Source organism: Paraphaeosphaeria sporulosa (assembly GCF_001642045.1).
Source record: "Paraphaeosphaeria sporulosa strain AP3s5-JAC2a unplaced genomic scaffold CC84scaffold_10, whole genome shotgun sequence".
NCBI lineage: Eukaryota > Fungi > Ascomycota > Dothideomycetes > Pleosporales > Didymosphaeriaceae > Paraphaeosphaeria > Paraphaeosphaeria sporulosa.
This window is the reverse complement of record NW_017253369.1, coordinates 1,309,667-1,330,546: the sequence shown is the minus strand read 5'-3', so window position 1 is coordinate 1,330,546 and position 20,880 is coordinate 1,309,667. Positions and strand designations below refer to the sequence as shown.

General features: G+C 55.1%; 8 protein-coding genes across 8 annotated transcripts; 4 read left to right on the top strand and 4 right to left on the bottom strand.

Moving 5' to 3' along the window:
- Positions 1-1,066: 1,066 nt before the first annotated feature.
- On the top strand, positions 1,067-4,316 carry CC84DRAFT_1229165 (putative zinc metalloprotease; the record flags this gene model as incomplete). The annotated part of the gene is made up of 2 exons (XM_018183656.1): positions 1,067-2,478; positions 2,533-4,316. The coding sequence occupies 2 exons, from the start codon at positions 1,067-1,069 to the stop codon at positions 4,016-4,018; spliced, it is 2,898 nt and encodes a 965-aa protein (XP_018032194.1). The 3' UTR covers positions 4,019-4,316.
- On the top strand, positions 4,251-7,276 carry CC84DRAFT_222712 (uncharacterized protein). Its single transcript, XM_018185635.1, has 2 exons — positions 4,251-7,151; positions 7,200-7,276. The coding sequence occupies exons 1-2, from the start codon at positions 4,483-4,485 to the stop codon at positions 7,228-7,230; spliced, it is 2,700 nt and encodes an 899-aa protein (XP_018032193.1). The 5' UTR covers positions 4,251-4,482; the 3' UTR covers positions 7,231-7,276.
- A 2,632-nt stretch (positions 7,277-9,908) lies between these two features.
- On the bottom strand, positions 9,909-10,889 carry CC84DRAFT_222705 (uncharacterized protein). Its single transcript, XM_018185634.1, has 2 exons — positions 10,486-10,889; positions 9,909-10,419 (listed from the first exon to the last, which is right to left on the bottom strand). Exons 1-2 carry the CDS (start codon positions 10,569-10,571, stop codon positions 10,032-10,034), a joined length of 474 nt encoding a protein of 157 aa, XP_018032192.1. The 5' UTR covers positions 10,572-10,889; the 3' UTR covers positions 9,909-10,031.
- Positions 10,890-11,264: 375 nt separating this feature from the next.
- Positions 11,265-13,136, bottom strand: CC84DRAFT_1221293 (3-propionate hydroxylase; the record flags this gene model as incomplete). Its single annotated transcript, XM_018183256.1, has 3 exons — positions 11,265-11,291; positions 11,353-13,025; positions 13,079-13,136. 3 exons carry the CDS (start codon positions 13,134-13,136, stop codon positions 11,265-11,267), a joined length of 1,758 nt encoding a protein of 585 aa, XP_018032191.1.
- Positions 13,137-13,957: 821 nt separating this feature from the next.
- On the bottom strand, positions 13,958-15,309 carry CC84DRAFT_1190030 (amidase; the record flags this gene model as incomplete). The annotated part of the gene is made up of 2 exons (XM_018181092.1): positions 13,958-14,970; positions 15,024-15,309. 2 exons carry the CDS (start codon positions 15,307-15,309, stop codon positions 13,958-13,960), a joined length of 1,299 nt encoding a protein of 432 aa, XP_018032190.1.
- Positions 15,310-15,504: 195 nt separating this feature from the next.
- CC84DRAFT_1198907 (D-hydantoinase) lies at positions 15,505-17,325 on the top strand (the record flags this gene model as incomplete). Its single annotated transcript, XM_018181594.1, has 3 exons — positions 15,505-15,896; positions 15,945-16,026; positions 16,079-17,325. Exons 1-3 carry the CDS (start codon positions 15,723-15,725, stop codon positions 17,323-17,325), a joined length of 1,503 nt encoding a protein of 500 aa, XP_018032189.1. The 5' UTR covers positions 15,505-15,722.
- A 292-nt stretch (positions 17,326-17,617) lies between these two features.
- Positions 17,618-19,729, bottom strand: CC84DRAFT_222663 (protein phosphatase 5). Its single transcript, XM_018185633.1, has 3 exons — positions 19,246-19,729; positions 18,731-19,166; positions 17,618-18,680 (listed from the first exon to the last, which is right to left on the bottom strand). Exons 1-3 carry the CDS (start codon positions 19,477-19,479, stop codon positions 17,911-17,913), a joined length of 1,440 nt encoding a protein of 479 aa, XP_018032188.1. The 5' UTR covers positions 19,480-19,729; the 3' UTR covers positions 17,618-17,910.
- Positions 19,730-20,368: 639 nt separating this feature from the next.
- CC84DRAFT_1099753 (transcription elongation factor SPT4) lies at positions 20,369-20,749 on the top strand (the record flags this gene model as incomplete). Its single annotated transcript, XM_018174838.1, has 1 exon — positions 20,369-20,749. The coding sequence occupies one exon, from the start codon at positions 20,369-20,371 to the stop codon at positions 20,747-20,749; it is 381 nt and encodes a 126-aa protein (XP_018032187.1).
- Between the last annotated feature and the right edge of the window lie 131 nt (positions 20,750-20,880).

Sequence of the window (20,880 nt, the reverse complement as noted above, 5' to 3'; positions counted from 1 at the left end):
AGTACCATCATTGGTTTGTGGACCATCCCCTAGACGGTCACGATGTGATTTCGTACAATTGAAGCCGTCTGACTCGACAATGTCTATCAAGACCCCTTGGAATAGCTTTGGCGTATCATGCAATTAGAGCGACAGGTTATAGGCTATATCATTTCCCTCATCCAGGACAAAGGTCGCAGTCTCGCCAGACAAGCCTGAACTTTTCGGCATAACATGAGGCAGCTGCAGTTTCCCTACCTGCAGGAGTGCTCTGTTCTACTTGAGCGAGTACGTCGAACATGGTAGCAGATTATTGAGCCTCCAAAGTACGCAATCGTTTTGGGTCGTCACGGCCTTGTGCAAGCTATGCTTCATGTTCGCGAGGAGTTCCAACGCCCATGGGGTATATGGGAGCCATTATAGTGTTAATTACATACTGATCTTGTGGCTTAATACGATGTGTTAGTCTGTGTAAGTGCGTTCGGCACACTCTGCTAGACCTCCCCTTGATTTGCTTCGGTACTCATCCTCTTTTGGTATCACATCTGGCAAATTCACAAGGAGGTTCATTCGGTCCCTCGCTGGCATGGTGAAGTTCTGCACCGCACTCTCGGTTACAGACTCTTCCCACGTGTCTGATGTATCTTCAGTTTTGAATGAAGATCCCACGTGGATGGGCGAGCATTCAAAGGCCCTGAGAACGTAGTGGGGATCCGAAGCATCTTCATCGTGGCGGAGCGCTATATGCCCGCTTCGCACGCGAACACGCGTTGAAACGAGACACGCTCAGCAATTGGAAGATAGTCGCAACACCAATAGACAATGCGAACAGTTGGGCAGATGCGCGTGAAGAAGCGCGAGTGTCGCCAGTGTGGACGCTTCTGGGGCGGATATCTGGCGATGCGATTTTTCTTGGCACAGCCAATCACGGCTCGCAAGCGCCGGCAGCACGTGCGCTCCCATTCGTCACTTCCCCCGCTCCATCTCTGCACATTCTCCAGCCACCAGCAAAACACCCGGTCCGCTCTGCTGCACAAGATTTTTACGCATGTCACCGTGAGGCAGACAGAGGGTGTCGGAGCTAATCATGGCTCGCCTCTCGAATCCGTTCGCTTTCACGCCGCTACCCGTCATCTTCGTGGTGACGGGCACTTACATCGCATTATTTGCTGCCTTGCTCACGGTCCACCTTACCTTGCCGGATGTTCCTCATACTACCCCGGCCGGCACAAATCTGACGCAGGCCTGGATCGACTTGGAGCACATCACACGGAGACACCATCCGTACAACAGCCATGCCAACGATGACGTACGAAAGTATCTCCTGTCACGCGTCGAGGACATCGTAACATCCCGGAACCTTGGCAGCGACCGCGTTGAGATCATTGACGACAATGTATCGAATGCAACGTTTTCAGCTGGCAACACTACTGTTTATTTCGAAGGAACAAATATCATCGTCGCCGTTCGAGGATCGAAGGATGAAGAAGCATTTTACGAGCCTAACGGGGACCCGTTGTCAAGTACGCGTGCATCAACAAATGGTGGTGTGCTTGTCAACGCCCACTATGACTCCGTCAGTACCGGTTACGGGGCGACCGATGATGGAGTGGGCGTTGTGACTGTATTACAGCTACTTTCCTATTTTACCGAGCCCGAGAACTGGCCGCGCCGAACAGTTGTTCTACTTCTGAACAACGGCGAGGAGGATTTCTTAAACGGAGCCAAGGCCTTCATGCGCCACCCCATTTCTCAGCTTCCGCATACTTTCCTCAATCTTGAGGGCGCAGGAGCTGGCGGTCGGGCGACGCTGTTCCGGAGCACAGACACAGAAGTCACAAGCTTCTACAAGGCTGCCAAACATCCTTTCGGCACTGTTGTCAGCGGCGATGGGTTCAAGCAGGGCTTCATCCGAAGCCAGACCGATTATGTTGTTTTCAATGGGGAGCTTGGACTCCGCGGGCTAGATGTAGCCTTTATGGAACCACGGGCGCGCTACCATACAATCGAGGATTCGATGCGGGAGACGTCGTTGAATTCCCTCTGGCATATGCTGTCTGCTTCCGTTGCTACAGCGTCAGGACTGGCCTCGGACACCAGCGACCGGTTCAGCGGCTCAGACGAGGAACGTCAAAAGGGCAAGGTCAACGCTGGGAGCGGCACTGATGCCGTTTGGTTCGATCTCTTCGGGAAAACATTTGTGCTGTTGCAACTGCACACTTTGTTTGCCCTTTGCGTTACGTTGCTCGTAGTTGCTCCTGTCACTTTGATTGGACTGACTGTAGCACTTTCAAAGACTGATAAGAACTATATGCTTGCGCGCAAGGAATACGTGCATTCATCTGACGATGATGAGCCGGTGCGTCTGTACGGCTGGCGTGGCTTCTTCCGGTTTCCCGTGAGCTTTGTTGTGGCTACGTCGATTGTAATTGGGCTGGCTTATCTTCTCCAGAGGGTCAATCCCTATATCGTCTACAGCAGCCCGTACGCAGTTTGGAGGTAAGCTTGTCTGTCGCCCCACCGTCAACTATTGTACTGACACTTGAGTTCTAGCATGATGTTCTCTGCATGGTTTTTCTTTGCCTGGTTCGTCCTTCGTGGGGCGAGTGCAATGCGTCCATCAGCACTCCAGCGCCACTATACACTGCTATGGCAGTTCATTGGCACTTTCATCGCTCTTATGCTCGTCACCATTCTCGCCCATAATTTCCACCTCGCAGGTGGCTACTATGTGATGTTCGCCTTCGCCGGGACATTCTTCGCGCTGCTCATTTCCTACGTTGAGCTGTTTTTCCTCCCGAAAAAGTCTGCCTACGCAGTTCATTTCGACCAGACTATAGAAACGTCTCACGATCAGGAACCAAGCAGTCGGCCGCTGTCTGGCACCACCAACGGTACCCGATCGGAAGAACGACCTGCTGAGGACGACGATGCCACGGAGACAACGTCGCTCTTGCGCAACGATCGGACAAGCTTCAGAAGAAATTATGGCAGCCGGCGACAATCTATCAGCGATGGCACAGAGACTGATGAACATCACGCGCCGGCAGATCTCGGCCGCCCATACGAAGGAGAGCAGGAATGGAGTGGCAAGCTTCCGAGCTGGCTGTGGTTCTTCCAGTTCCTTCTAACAGTGCCTATGACTCTGATTCTCGTTGGCCAGATCGCACTCATACTAACCTCAGCCACGTACCAGACTCCAGCAGATGGCAACTCGACGCTGTTGATCTATATTCTGTTCGCGGTTCTGACAGCTATCCTTGCTGTTCCCGCGGGCCCTTTCCTTCATCGCTTCACGTACCATATCCCGACTTTCCTATTCCTCACTTGCATAGGCACGGTCATCTACAACCTTGTCGCATTTCCATTCTCTCGCGATCACAAATTGAAGGTTTATTTCCAGCAGCAGATCGATCTCGACACTGGAGCGAATACGGTGTCGCTCACTGGTGTCGATGGTTACGTGCAGGACATCATCAAGGAGATACCCAGTGCGCAGGGCAAGGATCTGGGATGCACGACTCCTGACGTTGCGACTCGAAAGGAGCTGACCAAATGCTCGTGGGCTGGGTTGCCGGCCAATGTTGTGCCCACCTTGTCGCCATACGGCAACAACACCACACCCAAGTCCTGGCTGGACTACGAGGTGCAAAAAAGCAACAACTCCAATGAGGCCACAATTCGTGTCGTGGGGCAAAACTCGCGGGCCTGCAAGTTAATCTTCGACACCCCCGTCGTTGATTTGGCGGTCGCTGGCGTTGGCGCGGTTTCAGATCCCCGCTTCAATGTGACCGGCCAGCATGGGACCCGCGAGCTCCGCCTGTGGCATCGCGAATGGTCACAGCCCTGGAACGTTAGCGTGTCTTGGAGCGACGACGCGAATGTGACGTTTTCTGGACGAGTCGTATGTCTGTGGTCCGATGCGAATGCAGGCGATATTCCGGCGTTCGATGAGGTGCAGCACTATCTGCCTGTATGGGCCATCGCGACAAAGATTGCCGATGGACTGGTCGAAGGGTCCAAACGTTTCAAGCTGTAAAAGGCCATCCTGCTCGCCCAAGGCCTCTGTGGTCAATGCTGCATGTGTCTCCTTTTTCCTTTGCTGCGATATCCTTTCCGGCTGCATATAAGCAGGGCGTCTGGTAATGCGTACTCGACACGTCTCCTTCATGTTCGTTGCGGCACCGTCATCTCATTCTTGTTCTTCCATTCCTTGATCACCATTTTTCCTTGCGCATGTTCATATTCGTCGCGGTTCATCATAGCATATTGTTGCGCCTGTAGGCCTCCAATGACATCGCCTTTTTCACGACCGATTTCGCATCACGCCGCACACGCGCTTCTTGATGAACAACTGCTATTGATCGCTTTCAGATTCAGAACATTGTATTGCATCCACCTACGTGCCAGTTACGCCGCTTCTGCAACCAATTGAACAAAACCATCGCTGGCGAACGAATAAGAAGAAACGTGCACTACGACTTACTTTGCTTTAACGACACCATGAGCACCATGGTAGATAACGTCCGCGATTATGCACAAAGCAACCCACTTCATGTTGTTGCAGGACTTATGATTGCGTTGCCGGGAACCTATCTCTACATTTCTGGAAAATCTCTCTGCGCTACTGGAATCTGCACTAATGCGACCATGTCAACTCAATCCCTTTTGGAAAGCGTTACCAACAGCTTATCAGCCTGTGAGGCGTCTTCTCTGAATCAGAACTTCTTCCTGCCACTATCCAAATGGAGCGACAAGCCTGCGCCAACGTTCGTGGTCCACGTCATCCGCGGCGCCCGCAACAATGCGATCCTAGTTCTAACTACCATAGGAGAAAAACTGGGGCTCGACGTCCAACAAACATGGCGCACTGTTGAAGAACGCTGGGTTCCATATTGTCCACTTTCGCGCGTGGTGTCAGTCGCGATCACCACCGCTTTGCCAGGAGCATTTCTAGCATTCATACGAAGATACCCTAATTCATGGGCCGCGCGCCATCAGACGAAGATTGCAAACGCACTGCATGTTTGCGCTCTTGTGACAGTCGCAAACCAGCGATTCTCCATCCAAGACTTGCTTGTCGCAGCCTTAGTCGTCGTCTCGTTTGAGGCGTTGCAACAAGTGACCCACGAGTCAGAACGGCCGTTCGCCGTTGAAACCCGCTTGCACGCACACGGTGTCGACCACTCAACTATGACCGGATCACCCCGGCCTGCAAATTTCACGCGCAAACACTCGTCTTCGAATCCGGAGGCGCTTTCGCTGTCTAGTGGGAGCAAGGACGCAGAGATTGACAGAATGAACAAGCGGCTCGCAGAGGCCAGGAAGAATGAGAAGGCTAGGGATATCGATCTGAAGCGCACAAAGGCTGAGCTGAACAATGCGCGTACAACGCTGAATGAGACTTTCGCTGAGTACGCGTCGATGCGCGATGAGCTTAAGACGATGAAGCAGAGGCTGGGCCGAGATCACCAGGCTGAGGTCTATCGAAAAGACATCGAACTCTTCGCCCTGCGCAAAGCAAACGAACAGAAAGAGAACTATATCAAAGACCGTGAGGGTAAATTGGACGACGTTCATCGACATCACAAGACCACGTTGGAGCTCAAAGACGCTGAGCTACGAAACCTCAAAGACCGAATCGTGTTTCTGGAGAGGCAAAACAGTCCAAGATTTGATGACGGTAAAATCGATAGCGCGACCGGAAGCGACTCGCAGGCTGCACTACAGGTCAAGTTCCTTCGCGTTAAGGGCAGAAACTCCGCCGAGATCGAAGAACGGACGCTCGATGAGAAAGACGATGAGATTGCCAAGTTGAAGGCCGACCTTGCTGACGCTGTTGCTGTCAGCAAGACTCTGGACAACATCCAGATCGAGCTACGAAGAGCATGGGATGCGACATCCGAGGTACAACAATCCCTTAACGATGAGCGGAAACAGCACGCCCAAACTCAGGAGAAGCTCCGTGAGGCCGGTTTAAAACTCGAAGAAGAGCTCAACAAACAGGCGCAGCGACCCTCACCGAGTCACAGATTGTCCACCATCGAGGAGCAGAATGCGCAAGAGCTGGAAGCCATGTTCAACGCTGCGCAACAAGACAACTCCCGACTCTACGGGGAGGTAGAGGCCCTCGAAAAGCGTGTCCGCGAAGCCAACGCCCGCGTCTTCATGTCCGAGCAAGGCGCCGAAGCACTGCGCGAGCAGCTCCGGCTTGAGAAAGCCATTAACGACGACATGGAGACTGCGCGTCCGAGCTTGGTGCACCGCGTGCACTTCCAGCGCATGGAGGGCCAACTGAAGGAGAGTCGCGAGCAGCTCGAGGACAAAGACGAGGAGATTATAAAGCTGCAGAGGCTTGCTTTAGAGCAAGATGCCAAATTCGACGAGCTCATCAAGGCCAACGAAACCTCTGCCTCCGCGCAGGCTGCACTCCAGCAGGAAAACCACCGCCTCAAGCAGTCTATCAAAGAGCTCGAATCTACCAAGGAACAACTCATGCTCGACCACGAGCGCCTCGCCCGCCACCGCGCCCGCAATCGCACCACCTCCACCGAAAACACTTCCGCCCGCTCCAGCGGCGCAACCCTCATCACCGAACCCTCCACCATTCCCCCAATCCCGCCCATTCCCACCGACGACGAAGACCTTCCGCTCCCCGCGCGCCCCGTATCCATCGCCCGCTCAAGCAGCATACAGGGAACGCCCGAGCGCCTCCTCCGCCATGAACCTAACCCCAACCGCCTCAGTATGATATCCACGGACGTCCCGCCCGCGGAGCTGCGCCACTCGCGCCGCAAGTCGCTCACGCTGAAGGGCTTGATGCGCAAGATTGCGCGGAGGGACGACGACGAGCCGAAGACTTCCGATGTTCCCAGCCCTGTGGTAACGAGCCCGCGCCCGAAGACGGCGCTCATGCCCAAGGATAGAAATGTGATGATTCGGCCGAAGACGGCGGCGCCGGAGGTTGCGGGGGAGAAGAAGGAGATGGATTTGCGAAATGAGAAAGAGGGAGAGAGACCGAAGACGGCGGCGCCGACCAAGGAGGCGATTGGGCATCGGAGGTTTCTATCTGAGGGAAGACCGAAGACGGCAGTTACGGGGATTAGGAAGGGGGAAGGGAGGGCGGAGGGGGACGCTGTGGAGTGGCCTAAGAGTCGGGGTTGGGGTGCTTCGTAAGTTTGAGGACGAGTTTGAGTGCGTGCTGTGCTAACTTTCTGCAGGAGGAAGCTCGTGAGGAGGTCGATGGCGTGATGATAACGACGATGAATTTACTACAGGTGTGATGATTTGAATGTTGTGGGCTTTTTTGTGTGTTTGTGTTGTAGGTTTGGCGCGCTTAGGATTTAGCAAGATATCATGGTTTCGGTTGGAGGCGGCGTTGTGATTTGAAATCCCAGACTATGTCGGTCCATATTGTTAGACGCAAGCTCTAGATTAATAGATCCCCATGCTACCATCATTTCAAAGATCTCATGGCTCAGGGGTGGTATGTTTGTGGGCGATTCATCGCATGTTTGTAGCACGAACACCGAGAATAAAGTTGAATGGCGGAGGGTGGAAGTTATGTCACGATGAGGTATGCGGTAATAGTTTGGCAGAAACAACATCGGCAGTCTTGCTCACGAGAGTTGCCCTAGGTTAGATAATGTGGGTACCTTTCAGAGCTCGCCCTTGCCGGGCTGCATACTCAAAAACGACCGCTTTGGGCTTTCTAAGGACAGGAGAAGGTGGGACGGTGGAAGAAAAGGGAGAAACAGGACTCTGGGGAACGCGAACTGATAAGAAATCCTAGCTCTGAGAACTACCATCCAAGCCTTTCCTTGACGCGGAAGCTCCTGCATCCGGATTCCACCGTGTAATCAGGTTTTCCAATCCAAAAAGACCCAGTCCCCAAGTTTACCCCAGTCCAACCCATAGTAACAGAACTTCCAGCCTATCCATAGTCCAGCCCAATGTTATCTCAAACCCTGCGATCTATACTCGACTCGAGTGTTCCAACGCATGGACTACATGAGACCAGCTCCCACAATTCCATCTTCCGCGCCCAGTATCCAGAAACTTGCCTAGATCCAAATCATAGCACGTTCAGTCTGTTCCTCCCACCACATCCCATGCAAACATTCCCACTAAACCGTAACTCCACCATCTTTCCCCTCCTATTCTAATCCTTCAGCTCTACTCAAACGGCCCCCAAACCTCCACATGATCGACCAAAAACGTATCTGGGTTCAGCACCTCCATGCCCACGAAGACCGCACAAATCCCCCACGTGTGCCACCCAGCCTCCTTCACCGTCTCTTCCCTGGCCTCGAGATTGTACACAACCTCGCCGTTTGCAGCTGGCGAAACGCACTCCCGCTGGTACGGACTACATACGTCGCCGTCTCTGACTTTGAGCCCTTCGAAATGCACTTCCCAGCTGATCATGTCGACGGAAGACACGGGATGGTCGAGCCGCGCGATGCGTCCGATCAATGCAGTCAGACTGTACCGTCCGGGGGCGGGGTGATATGCCTCCTGAGACACGCAGATGGAGCGTGTGGATTGGCATGTGCCAGAGGGAAAGGAGGGCGCGGTGGCTTGGAAGGCGTGGGCGCCGCTGGCGGCGTAGGTGGTTTTGTTGGTGAGAGTGTAATCGATGGGGCTACTAGAGGCGTAGGACGGGTTTGGCCTGACTTTCCAGGCGGCGTAGGGGCCGGTGGTTTCAAAGTCAGGGTTCACGAGGATTTGGCGGGTTGTGGAGATAGAGGAGGGAGCGGATTCGATAGTTGTGGAGGTGGAGGTAAAGTCCGTTTCGGCGGCGTTGAAGTTTGCCTTTAAGGGGGAGGTGGTGGGTCTGGTGGATGAGGTGCTGCCCGTGGAAGAAGTAACGGTGGTAGTTGAGACCGGGATCACCGTGCTGGTTGTTGTGGTTGTGCTTGTGAAAGTGTAAGAGATGGAGGAGATTGATGATAAAGTTGCGCCCGTTGTCACGGCCGACTTAGAGCTCGTGCTGGAAGTGGAAGATGCGCTAGACGTCGTCGGTGAAGCACTAGACCGCGTGGATGGCGTGCTAGTTGGCTTCGCTGTGCCAATTTTAGAAGAGTAAGAGTTAGCCTGCGTCAAGTTAGAGGCGGAAGACGGAGTGCTGGACGCCCTCGATGTGCTACTAGTAAAAGACGACGAAGACCTGATAGACGTTGATGTTGTAGCTGTGGACGAGGAAGGTGTGGTTGACAACGAGGGAGTGCCAGTCCTCGAGGTTGTAGAAACGGGCGACGTGGTAGCGTGCGCAGTCGTGCTGGAGCTCGCTGAAGTGCTCGATATGCTGACGGTAGATGAAGACGAGGGGGTCGAAGTGCTCTTCGTCGACGAAGTAGTGCTGCTTGAGGAAACCAGACTGCTGCTGGATGACGATGCTGAAGACCTGGTCGAGGTGGAAGTCGTCGTTGCCCTAACAGGCATCACCATACTCGTGCTCGTGCTCGTGCTCGTGCTCGTGTTGGTGTTTGTCGAGGCTGTGGCAGAAGAGGAGCTAGACGAGGCTACTGCCGAGGATGTCGGTGACGAAACAGCACTGCTAGATGAAAGTGAAGTGGTGCTAGTCACAGATACTTTAACCTTGGTCGTAGAAGTAGCGGACGAGGAGGTGATGGAAGAGGAAGTCGTCAGCTTGACGCTATTGATAGAAGACCTGCTCGTCGTAGAAACCACCGGCATGATGGATGTTCTCATGGACACAGCGCTGCTGTAAGAAGACGATATAGTAGGAGCCACGCTGCTAGACGAAGATGGTGTAGTGTAAACCTCCCGCTTGGTAGTCGAGGTTGTCGTAGGAGCTACATTGCTGAATGAAGTCGCCGTAACAGTAACCGTTGCCGCCGTCGAGCTCACAGGCTTCGTGCTCGACGCCGGCGGATCAACAATATATATGTTAAGTCGATTCGATCCACCGCAGATCTCTGTGCCATTGCCCTTGCATGACATGTCGCACCCCGTGAGATGCGGCGCGGTCCCGGCGGCAGGAGCGGGCAAGACAGTGTCGCGGCCGCAGAAGCATTCTGGCAACCTTGTTAACTATGCGCACATTTATTTATACGAGATGGATGGCTAAGGACTGATTCAAATGTAGTAGCAGAGCGCGCTTGCCATAAGACTAGATGCAATGAGTGCCGGTGAGAGAAAAGAGGCTCTGACGCGGAAAGCAACTGGAAGTAAGTTGGCAAAACAGGAAGAAGCCACTCACCCTGGCTATACTCCACACCCGCATAAGCAGTCGATCTCTCATTTGACGAGAACCCAGCACTCCTGCACGCATCAATACACGTGCCGACCGTCAGTGTTAGTCCCGCCAGCGGCTCAGCGGGGAGGAGGCGGCTCTCCACAGCATCGGGGTAGCAGCCGATATATTTGAAAGTGATATCGTCGCCCCGGCTTGTTATCGGAAGATCAGTGGGGCCCCTATGTAGAAGTGTGATATTAGCATGACAGAAAAAGGAGGCGATGGGATGAGAAAGGGATACTTACTGGTACACATTGATCCGAACCGGTCCACCACACGTCTCGCCCACATTGCCAGTACACGACATCCCACATTCGCTATCGTTCACCATCTTTACAGCGTTGATCTCCCAGTCGCAGAAGCACTCGCGGCCCCATTCTGTCTTGCATTAGCCCCTGTCCTCTCCTTTCACCCTCGACCCTCCCCCTTATGTGAATGACACATACCTGTGCCAGCAACATCGTATCCCAAACTCGAACAGTAACTGATACACTGCGCTGCGCTCTGATCATCCACCGACTGGAACACTCGCTTGAGCGCGCGGTCAGCAACGTTATCGACATAGCAGCCAGAGTAGGTCCAGCCGTTGGGTAGGTTTGTTGCATGGCTGACGGCACGGAGAGAGAGAGAAATAGACGCTGCAGATGCGGTCGCGAGAAAAAAAGCGAGGAACTGCATCCTTGGTGCCCTTTCTGAAGAGGGCGCAAAAGAGGAGGGGAACGCCCAAGGCCAGTGTCAGTGGCAGATAGCGAGAGGGCGAAAACGAGAAATGGGGAAGATAACAAGGCAAGTAGATTTTGACCTGTGGGCAGGGCATTATTAGATTTGACGGTATGGCTAGTTGGTAAGTTGGTAGCGGTGGGTGGATTCAAGTGGATCAACGCGTGTATCACGAGGATTCGTTGAACAGACGGATGTGGCAGCCCCCAATAGTGAGCCAAACATGATTGAATGGCCGTTGCAAGCACCTCCAAGTTCATGCTGTTCAGAGTCCGCAGCTCCATCAAGTCCATGTAAGCATGGCTCACAGCTTTAACCCTGCATCGAAGACCTGTAATAATCGCTCAGTCAGCATGTATCCGATGTCCGTTCTATACTCTGGCGAAACTCACAAAGATCCTCTGAAAGTACCTCTCCAACGCCGCCTTTCCGCCTGAGCCAAGTTCGGCGACGGTTCCCACCCATCCGTCCGGCCTCAACACCAACACGGCCCCCTTGTCGGCGCGGACGCCATACCGCTCGTGCGCGCTATGGTCGCCGTCGTAGAATACGCGACCACATGGCATGCCACTCAAAGTCTCGTACGCGGAGGGTCCGCCGGGCCCATCGAATATCGAGATCCACGACACAGGCATTTTCGAATCGACAAGCCAGTGCGATTGCGGGATAGATTCCGTGAAAGCGGATAGATACTCTTTCGTAAGCGCAACGTTGCCCGCGAACAGGACAATGTAGAACCGCGCGATGTTGGGCGTTACCGTCTGCAAGCGCGTAGCTTCGAACGTTGCCGGCTTCTGAAGCGTCACGTCCGGCGCGCGTTGCCCCGGTTGGATTACTGAGTGACTTACGGATTGTACGACGTTTAGGTATGTGTCCGACTCGTAGTAGATGCCCAATCCACTGCTGAACGTTGCTGCTTCGGCCATGACTTGGCCCAACACTTCATTAACGTCGGCGTTTGGATCGCCCTGCCAGCTCTCAGGCAGCTGCATCGTCATCAGCCGTGAGATATCTTTGTCGTAGTTGATGAGCCTCTGGACATTTGGCAGCCGTTCTGCTTCGTACGTGTGTAGGAGGTCGGGGTTCGCCAGCCCCTGAAGGACGAGTGAGAGCTTCCACCCCAGGTTGACGGCGTCGTGCATGCCCGTGTTCATCCCTTGAGCAGCGCCTGAGGAATGGGTATGGCATGCGTCGCCGGCGAGGAAGACGCAGTCTTTGCTGAAGAAGTTGCGGGCTATGCGTTGACCAACAACGTACACTGTCCACCAATCCACCTGCTTGAACTTGAGTGAGAAAGGCTTGACAGATGCGATGGCTTCCTTGACCGCTGCCTCCTCGTCAAACACCTCGTAGGCCTTCCGTCTTTCTGGCGTGAATGCGTACCCAATCCGAGTAGCGCCGTGGTCCAGCGCGGCCCACAACACATTGCCGTGAGTAGGAGATTCGATGGCGCAGTACGTTCGTGGTTTTGGGAGATCCGTCTCAATGACGCCGTCCACCCGTACCCATTGGTCCTCGCTCGACGACCCATCAAACGGAATATCCATCAGTCTTCTGACAGAAGACCGTCCTCCGTCGGCCCCAATGAGATACCTACACTTCACCACCCTTTTCACGCCCGTCTCAGGATGGAGGATACCCGCGATCACCCTATGACCGCCCTGATCCACGTCCTCCAGCACTTCCACACTCTTCAACTCCCATGGCGCCTCCAGCTCCACGCCCTCACTCTTCAGCGCCTGCCGAAAAATCTCCTCCTGATACTTCTGCCTCAACACAAGCGCAAAGTCCCACTTTGTATCCTTCATGTTCTCCATGAAGCTCCACCCCCTTCCAGGGAACTCCTTACCATGTCTATCATAGTTCACCGTCTCCCGACACGCAAAGCACTGCTGCGCCAGCGCCTCGGCCAGCCCCAGCTGATCCAGCATCTCCGACGAGCGCGGGAACAGCGTGATAGCGCGACCATACTGGTCTTGGCTGGACTTTGGATACTTTTCTATGATCTTAACTGTGAACGACGCCTGGGGGAGATTGCGCGCGAGCTGCAGCGCGGTGATAAGACCTGTCGTTCGTGTTAGCGCGGCTGTGATTGGATACCTGCAGCGCAATGCGTACCCACGGGTCCACCACCCACCACAAGCACGTCGGCGTATTCGATTGAAGGCTCGGTCATATTGGGTGTCTAGGGGGTGGCCCTTGCAGTTGAGCCCCAGTCGGGCCTGCAGCTGCTCCTCTCCGCATTTTATCGAGGGCGTGAGTGTCCAATCGAGGGTTTCCGTCGGAATGGGGTCAGCCCTTGTCGCGCGATAAGCATGACGAGGCCAAAAGAAGCAGGCGCAGCGGGGCGGGAAGCGAGAACCTGTATGCAGCGTGACGCGTGAAGGAGGAGAGATGGGTTACGCGACGCAAAGATGGGGGCGAGATAAGGGCGGAGATAGATCCGTATATCCGCAGCGTTCTAGATGACATCAATTGATGCGTAGGGAAGCTGACAGTATCTCTTAACAGCAGTGTGTGCCAATAAGGGCAAGATGTAAATGCAACACAGCACTCGATGAGAGACAAGTCCAGGTCTACGATGTCAGATCGTGGGGCAGATCAACACGCAATACATTGCCGAATTGCTCTCTCCATACTACAGCCTGCGATAACACATTGGGTGCCTGTTTGTAATAGTTCATGTAAAGCATAGCGACAACCATGTCCTCCTCCGGAAATTGACCTCCCTCAGACCCTGTGTAGTCTGGATGTTCAGGTTACCGTCTTAGACTTCTATGCACAACAAGATCTACGGTTCTTCAACCTACCTTGTTGGTCACGATGACGAGACACATATAGCAACTAGAATCAAACCAGCATACACTACAACACAGCTACATTTCCAGAAGGAAATGTCGGCCAAGATATGCCAGGATATACGATGATCTTTAAGTACCAGAAGAGCATCATGGCCTAAGTTATCAGAGGCTCCAGATGATCTTTGTTCAAGTAGTTTCAGCTGCTCATATACTCCCCCGCTCTCACCTTCCCATCATACCCCAGCACCGCCTCCAGCAGCACCTCCGCCCCAACCGCACAATGCTCTGGACTTGTGTACTCATTCGGATTATGGCTCAGCCCGTCTTTACTAGGCACAAAGATCATACTCGACGGACACACACGAGATGTCCACGCAGTGTCGTGGCCAGCTCGACTCTTCATCTCCATCACCTGCGCCTCACCGACAACCTTCAGCGCCGCATTCCTGCACGCCTCGATGCACCGTGGGTGGAAGATGGACTGCGGCATACCCCACGAGCGGGTGATGGCGTACGACGTGCCGTTGTTCTCATCAGCGATGACTTTATCGAAGGACTTGAAGATGGTGGACGCAAGCTGATCCACCATTTCGTCAGTGGTACAACGCACGTCGATGATGAAGTCCACGCCCGCAGGTATCGTCGCCTGGCTGGAGGTATCGCTTTTGATGACACCCACAGTCGCGACCCCGAGCGCTGTGCTCAGCGCCGCATCCCGCACCACAGTGATCAGTCTCGACGCGGTGACAAGGGCGTCCGCGCGGTTGGGCATCGGTGTCGCACCGGCGTGCCCTTCTACGCCCTCGACCCTGACGGCGAACCATTTCATACCCTGCACGCTGGTCACTATCCCCACAGTCTTTCCTCCTATTTCTAGCAGCGGGCCTTGCTCAATGTGCAGCTCGAAGTGGCACTCTAGCCCGTTCTCGCGATAGTCGGCTGGAGTGGTGCCTAGGTAGCCGATATCTTCGAGGGCGTGTTTCATACTTATGCCGTCTTTGTCTTGCAAGTCCCAGCAGGCTTCGAGAGGGGTGGAGGAATGCGTCGACCACACGCCAGACGCCATCATAGCGCCTGGGAAGCGCGCGCCTTCTTCATTTGTCCAATTTACCAGCGCGATAGGCAGATAGGTTCTGATGTTATTCTCATGCAGTGTGCGCAGGATCTCGAGCGCAGACTGGACGCCTAGAATGCCATCATATCTGCCCCCTACGAAGACTATCAGTACATTGTTCAGATTCTCGAATTACGTTCCTTTGTACCTGCTGGCTGCGTATCCATATGGCTCCCCATCGCAATCGGCTTCGCACCCTCGACCTCCCCCTTCCTCACTGCAAAAATATTCCCAATCTGATCGACCTTCACCTCACAACCCAAGCTCTTACACTCCGCAACAAGCCAGTCCCGCACTCCCTTGTCCTCTTGGCTGAGCGTCAAGCGACACATGCCCGTCGACGGCGCAGCCAGCGCGCCCCATGACGAACACGTGCTCTGCAGCGTGTCATTCAGCCTCTGCGCATTGATCTTGAGTCCATGTGCGGTCGCCATATTACCGTCGTGAAGACAGACTACTCGCACCGCTGCGGTGCTGCCGACGCCATTTGATGTGCCCGTCGTAGATGGGGACGTCGCGATGGCATCCTACATGCTAGCGAATCACAACCGCGAACCTTCTCCGTCGGGCAACTTTGCAGCCAATGATGCAGAGTCGACTACATGTTACGCATTAGTCGCACGTCTGCGTGCAAGCGGGCGATAAGCCCGACGATGCCGACGGAGGAAGACGAGTATTCGGCGCGGGGCGCAAATGAGGGGCTGCGATAGAGGTCGCGCTTCGGGCTAGCGCGGGCTCTCAGTACATTCATTGGGTGTCTGCGCCGCGAGGGGCGCGCCGTCGGCGGAGAGGACTTGTATGTATACCTGGGCTGTGTCTCGTAGAGCTCGTAGAGGTAAGGTCGGACATGTCTGCTGAGTTTGATCTGATTATTGTGAATGGCGTTGTGGTGACGGATACGGAGGTTGGTGAGTACGACATTGCGGTGAAGGATGAGAAGATTGCAAAGGTGGTTAAGAGGGGGGAGTTGGGGGATGTCAGGGCGGCGAGGATGATCGATGCGGAGGGGGGATATGTGATGGTGAGTTAGTAGTATCACAGCATGCGATCATTCACTGAAGTTGAACAGCCTGGAGGTGTAGATGGCCACGTCCACCTGGAAGAGCCGCCACTATTCGGCAAAGGATCGTCTGCAGACAATTTTGAGACCGGTACGACTCCCCAGATCTACTCTTTGGACATTGACTTAGTCAATCATTTCAGGCAGTAGATCAGCCGTATGCGGCGGCACAACCACCATGGTTCCCTTTGCACCCCAGAAAAAAACCGAAGACACCCTCCTCGACACCCTCTCGTTAACGCATGCAAAAGCCAAAGACAACTGCTACATCGACTACTCATTTCACCTCCTCGTGGGCAACCCCTCTCCGCGCGCGCTCTCGGAATTCAAGACGCTCCGGGAAGAAGGCATCACCAGCCTCAAAATCTACATGACTTATGAAGCCCTCAAGCTCAACGATAGCCAAATCCTCGACGTCCTCCTCGAAGCCCGCAAAAACCAGATCACGACCATGATCCACGCCGAGAACGGGGATTTGATCGACTGGATGACCGCGCAGCTTGAGAAGCGCAAGATGTTCGCGCCGAGATTCCACGGGCCCTCGCATCCCCCCATGGCAGAGATCGAAGCCACTCACCGCGCAATCTGCCTCTCTGAATTCATGGATTCCCCAATCCTCATCGTACACGTCTCCACCCCGCAAGCCACCGCCTCCATCGCCGCCGCCCAGAAACGCGGCATACCAATCTACGCCGAGACCTGCCCGCAGTACCTCTTCCTGACGTCTCTCGACCTCGCGAAACCCGGCTTTGAAGGCGCAAAATGCGTCTGTTCACCCCCACCCCGCGAGTCCGAGGCCGACTGCGACGCCATCTGGGCCGGCCTCGCCGACGGCACCTTCACCATCCTGTCGTCGGACCACTGCCCGTTCCGCTACGACGACGCCGTAACCGGCAAGAAAACCTGCATTACAGACGACTACCCCGAGGGCCACTTCAAATACATACCCAACGGCATCGCGGGGATCGAGACGCGGCTTTCGCTCGCCCTGGGCGAAGAGCGGCTCAAGCTGACCAAGTTCGTGGAACTGACGGCCACGAACCCCGCAAAGTTGTACGGGCTGTATCCGCTCAAAGGCGGACTCGTCCCTGGCGCGTCAGATGCTGACATCAACATCTGGTATCCACCGGGCAAGATGCCGAAGTTTGAGCTGAAGAACGAGATGCTGCACCACAATGTCGACTACACTGCGTTCGAGGGGCGGACGCTGAAGCAATGGCCGCGGTATACGGTGTTGCGGGGGCGGGTGGTGTGGGATCGGGAGGGGGGCGGGCTGGTGGGGGAGAAGGGGTATGGAAGGTTTGTGAGGAGGGAGGCGAGTTCGTTGGCGCGGCCGAGGTTTGAGGGGGAGTGGGATATCAAGGAGGACGGGTCGTTTGGGTTCTTCTAAGGGAGCATGTCTAGAATGGAGGGTAAGGTAGTAGATATGGGCATGATTGTGTGAACAGAACGCATAATGAGAAGACGAAGATGAAGGCGTATTAAGTGGCTGATGGATACCAATAATGCGATAAATAGCTAGTGTCTGTCGACAGCATGCACTGTGCTTGACAAGAAAATAATATAACTTGTCGAGCTTATGACCATCCAAGGTAGACTTTGAATTTACAGTTTTACAACCATATGAGAAGGTGAGTTACTACAGGATAGGCTATGGTCCGAGTCTCCAGTTCTTGTGTTAGCCTCCGTGATGTGGACGCAAACACTCGCCTTTCGCAATAACGGTGAGGAACATGCTGGGTACGGATTCAGTATACGTACCTAGAGAGATAACCTCTATAGGTATGTCCGTCTGCTGAAACGGGCGTGTCTATAATACACCTACTGTAATATGCAACACTGTGCAACTCCCGTCCCCAGATCCAGGCGTATCGTATAGAAAGTGTAAGCATCCATGGTATGCAGATACGCCAAACACCAAAGTATGCATGCGCTACAGGGGATATCCAAGCATGCCACCAACTCCGCTCAACTTTTATAGCATGCCCTGAAGTCCGTTCGAAGCATAAGCCATAGGCTTGACGTTCGGATGCGGCACGGCGTCGAACTGTGTGAAGTTGAGCTTGTACTCGGGTCCAATCTTAATGAAGGCTCCCTTGTTGCCGGTGCTGTCGCAGTAGTGCGGTGCCGAGAAGACAGTGATGCACTTTCCGTCGTGCTCCACCTCGTAGCCGTCCATGCGCACCTCGTGGGAGCGAATGATGGCCTCAAGGCCGTTGTTCTCGCAGAAGCGCTTGGTAACATCGGGCCCGAATTGAAGGCCGACACCGCGCTTGGAGGGGCCACGGCCAGGCGTGGTCTGCGGATCTGTCCAGAGCATCTCCATCATCAGTCCTGACTGCCCGGGCTGGCGCTGCTTGAAGCGGTCCAGTTTCCTCACGTCGTCGAGAGTAACTTTGTCATCCGAGAACAGACCACCGTGGAGTACGAAGTACTTCTTGCCAATGAGCGTTGCGAGGGGAAGGGCGGAGAAGGACTCGGAGAAGAGCTTGAAAACGCGGTCCTTGGTGTATTTCGCACGGCATTCGCCTTCGAAGCCGTACATGCGGTTCATATCGTCGGTCTCGTGGTTGCCGCGGTTCAGGAAGAACTTGCTGGGGTACAGCCACTTGTAGGCGTAGAGCAGGAGGCAAATCTCGGTAGACCAAGAACCTCGATCTACGAAGTCCCCGTTGAAGAGGAACATGTGCTTTTCCGAGGGCTTGCCGGCGAGCTTGAAGATATTCAAGAGATCAAAGTATTGTCCTGTCAGAGTCAGCGCTGAGCTCGTGTCGCAAAGACATAGTTGGACCTACCGTGAGTGTCACCGCAAACGGTGATCTCCTGGCCCTCTTCGACATCAACCTCGACCATGGTCGGCTCATTCCGGACAATCTCCATAACCGCTATTATGATCTGGTAGACGTATTTCAGAGCCAGCTTCTTGCCGTTCTTGAAGCGCTCAATCATGTCCTCGACGAACTCAAGCGTGATCTTGTCGCCCAGTTTTGCGCCGTCGTACGACGAGTCGACCGCCATGTGCTCAAGATCCAGACCCTCGGCTGCCGACGGCGCGTCTTCGACCTCGATTGCCTTGAGGAAGGCATCGCGCTTTACAATCCTCTCGCAGTCGGCTAACCGGACCTTTGCCGTAGCATCGCTGGGGGCCTTCTTGACTACCAGCTTCCAATCGCGCAGAGCCTCGCGGTGGTGCAGGATTGCGGTGTTGGCAGAAGCGCGGCGGTAGAATGCCTGGGTTTCGTAAGCCGGATGCACATGCAACAGGCAGCCCGTGTACAGACAGCGCTGGGTTTGGGTTTTAGCAACGTACCTTGACGTTGTTCGGGTCGAGCTCAATTGCCTTGTCGGCGTCGTGGACCGCCAGACCGTACGACTCTAGCTTGATATTTGCCTGTGCGGATGTCAGGACCGTGGTCGCGTGCGGGGCACTCTGTACCGACCTGTGCACGATTTGTGTAGAACGAGGGCTCCTGGTCGTAGGCCTCGATGGCCTTGGTGTACCACTCCACGGCAGCGGGCCAGTCCTGCTTCTTGAAGGCTTCATTGCCCTTGTTTTTCAGCTCGGTCGCCTCAGCGAGCGAGCTTCCCATGGCGGCGACGGGGACTGGCGGGGTGGATTCGACCTGTCGGCGCGCCGGGGGCAGAGCGGGAAGGCGCAGAGGGCGACGCACAGGGAAAGAGCGGCCGGAGCGCTGCGAGCAAACAGTAAACACGGAGAGTTCTCGCGGAGGCGGTTGACAGGTACACGGCAAGACGCGCAGCTCATAAAAACTCTCGACACCGGTCCCCACGTTCCATCATAACGCCTCGCCTCATCCCGCCACCCGCAGCGTCAGGCCAGCTAGCCAGTCAGCGGTCTCCGCCGTCCCGAACAGGCAAAGCTCACCGCGACCACCATGGTGAACCGGGGCCGCGCCGTCGTCAAGAAGCCCTTGGGCAAGTACAGGGACGCCTGGGTCGACGACGACGACAACGAAGTGTCCCCGCCCAGCTCTCCCGAGTGGAACAAGGACAACGGCGAGTTGTCTCGTCCGCAACGAGACAAGACGAGCTTCTTACCTGGACAAGGTCGCCAGCCGCGGAAGCTCTCTAGCGAGGCGCCGTCGAGAACCCGCCAAGACTCTCAGAGCCCTGAACAAAGCGCAGCCCGCCGCGAAGCTCTTGCGCATCTGTTTGACGACGACAACACAAACGCCGAGCACCAAGACCAGCCCGTGACTGCTGTCCAGCCCGCCACTGCGCTTCCGCTTTCCGACCTTCTCAGTAGCGTGCCGCGAGAACACCAGCAAGCTCCCGTCCGCGACAGCCAGCTCCCCGTCTCACCCAAGCCGGTCCGTAGGAAGAAAGCGCGCGCCCGAAAGCCTGCCCCAGTATCCAACGCGCCCGACGTACAGTCGATCGAGCAGCAGGAGGACATCGACATCATCGACGACATGGCCAACGCAAATAATTTCGTCCCCACCAACCAGCTCCGCAATCTGCGCGCCTGCATGGTGTGCTCCATCGTCAAGACTGAGAACCAGTTCAAGAGTCAGGGCTGCCCCAACTGCGAGTCTTTCCTCCAGCTCCGCGGCGAGGACGAGCAAGTGCGCGCCTGCACGAGCCAGGTCTTCGAAGGCCTCATCACCGTCAGCAACACGACCAAGAGCTGGGTCGCCCGGTGGCAGCGGCTCGAGGGCTACGTGCCGGGCGTCTACGCCGTGCAGGTCGAGGGCCTGCTGCCCGAAGACGTGATTTCGGCCGCCGAGGACGCTGGTGTTCACTACATCCCGAGAGATGGATCGGTGAACGAGGCGCTTCCCACCGATGCTTGATTGGGATACATGAACGGAGGTTTGGACGTGGGAATGGAAAAGAAAATGGAGTTTGGGAACGGATACAATGGCGGGTAGCGGGTTCGCCGGATACAGTCGCCGACGAGCAGGTTCGCTAGATGCTTTGGCTC

Bases quoted from the DNA above. Each gene is read 5' to 3' on its own strand.
- CC84DRAFT_222712 (XM_018185635.1), top strand. From the start codon at position 4,483: ATGAGCACCATGGTAGATAACGTCCGCGATTATGCACAAAGCAACCCA. The intron at 7,152-7,199 runs GTAAGTTTGAGG...AACTTTCTGCAG, and splicing joins AGTCGGGGTTGGGGTGCTTC to GAGGAAGCTCGTGAGGAGGT.
- CC84DRAFT_222705 (XM_018185634.1), bottom strand. From the start codon at position 10,571: ATGGTGAACGATAGCGAATGTGGGATGTCGTGTACTGGCAATGTGGGC. The intron at 10,420-10,485 runs GTAAGTATCCCT...ACTTCTACATAG, and splicing joins GTTCGGATCAATGTGTACCA to GGGCCCCACTGATCTTCCGA.
- CC84DRAFT_222663 (XM_018185633.1), bottom strand. From the start codon at position 19,479: ATGAAGCCTTCAAGAAGCAGGACTGGCCCGCTGCCGTGGAGTGGTACA. The intron at 19,167-19,245 runs GTACGTTGCTAA...TACGAAACCCAG, and splicing joins TCGACCCGAACAACGTCAAG to GCATTCTACCGCCGCGCTTC. The intron at 18,681-18,730 runs GTAGGTCCAACT...TGACTCTGACAG, and splicing joins CGTTTGCGGTGACACTCACG to GACAATACTTTGATCTCTTG.